Raw genomic sequence first — 841 nt, forward strand, 5'->3', positions numbered from 1 at the left:
ATATTTTTATAATCAGAAAAAGTTGATAAATGCTTTATTAAAAGATAAGAGTGTTTCCATCAAGAAGAGTATTCTCTGACATTGACACCAAGATGTCCTCAGTAGGTAGAACTCTGAATGGTCCATAAAGTCAACCCTAAAGCCCGGATATCTAACTAAGAAATCACTAACTCCCCTTAACTGTTCATTCAAAATGTTCTAACATTTATTGGATCATTTTGAAACTGACCTTCTTTAGGATGTGAAGAGTGTCTGTATATTTAAAATACAACACAGACTTGAAATTCTGTAGCAAAGAAAAAGAAGTGGGGCTTCAGCCTCAGTTGCAGGTTTGGGTACAGGCTGCAGGTGCTTAGAGACCACTGTGCTCTTGCTGCGCAGAAGTAGGTGGCTGAGTCCCCGGGATGGCTGGCTGTGAGGTTCAGGGAAAAATGTTTGTTCTTATTCAATAGGACAGTGAGTCTTTGTTCTTGTTTCTTGTCCACAGTTGAAAGAGTATATATAAGCAACTGGAGACCTGTTCCGGGTTCTTGCTTGTACCAGAAGAAGTATGTGGAGGTGCTGTCTGTGTAAGTGCAGTTGATAACCAAGCTGTCTCCCTCCCGGACACTCAGGAAAGAAGGATACTGCTCCACCTCTTCTCCTCTACTCATACCTGTGCAAAAAAGAAAAGTCAGACAAGGTCGTCAGGTCATCACTCTCCAGGCAATCTAGAAAAAGCTAATATCCTCCTCAGACTTCTAATGAACATTTGTTAAAACACCCTGTTTCCAAAAGCTCTCAACTCACAGTCCAGCTGCAGCCACAAGAACAGGAACAAAGGTCCACTAAGTGTCTTCAT

The 841-nt window shown here is 41.6% G+C and overlaps 1 gene segment (V, D, J or C); it reads right to left on the reverse strand.

The window, feature by feature from the left end:
* Positions 1 to 260: 260 nt before the first annotated feature.
* On the reverse strand, positions 261 to 841 carry LOC131405516 (T cell receptor alpha variable 5-like). The segment is given in 2 exon segments: positions 261 to 655; positions 790 to 841. Coding segments are annotated over 2 exon segments (447 nt in total).

This window comes from Diceros bicornis, chromosome 5 (genome assembly GCF_020826845.1).
Source record: "Diceros bicornis minor isolate mBicDic1 chromosome 5, mDicBic1.mat.cur, whole genome shotgun sequence".
Lineage (NCBI taxonomy): Eukaryota > Metazoa > Chordata > Mammalia > Perissodactyla > Rhinocerotidae > Diceros > Diceros bicornis.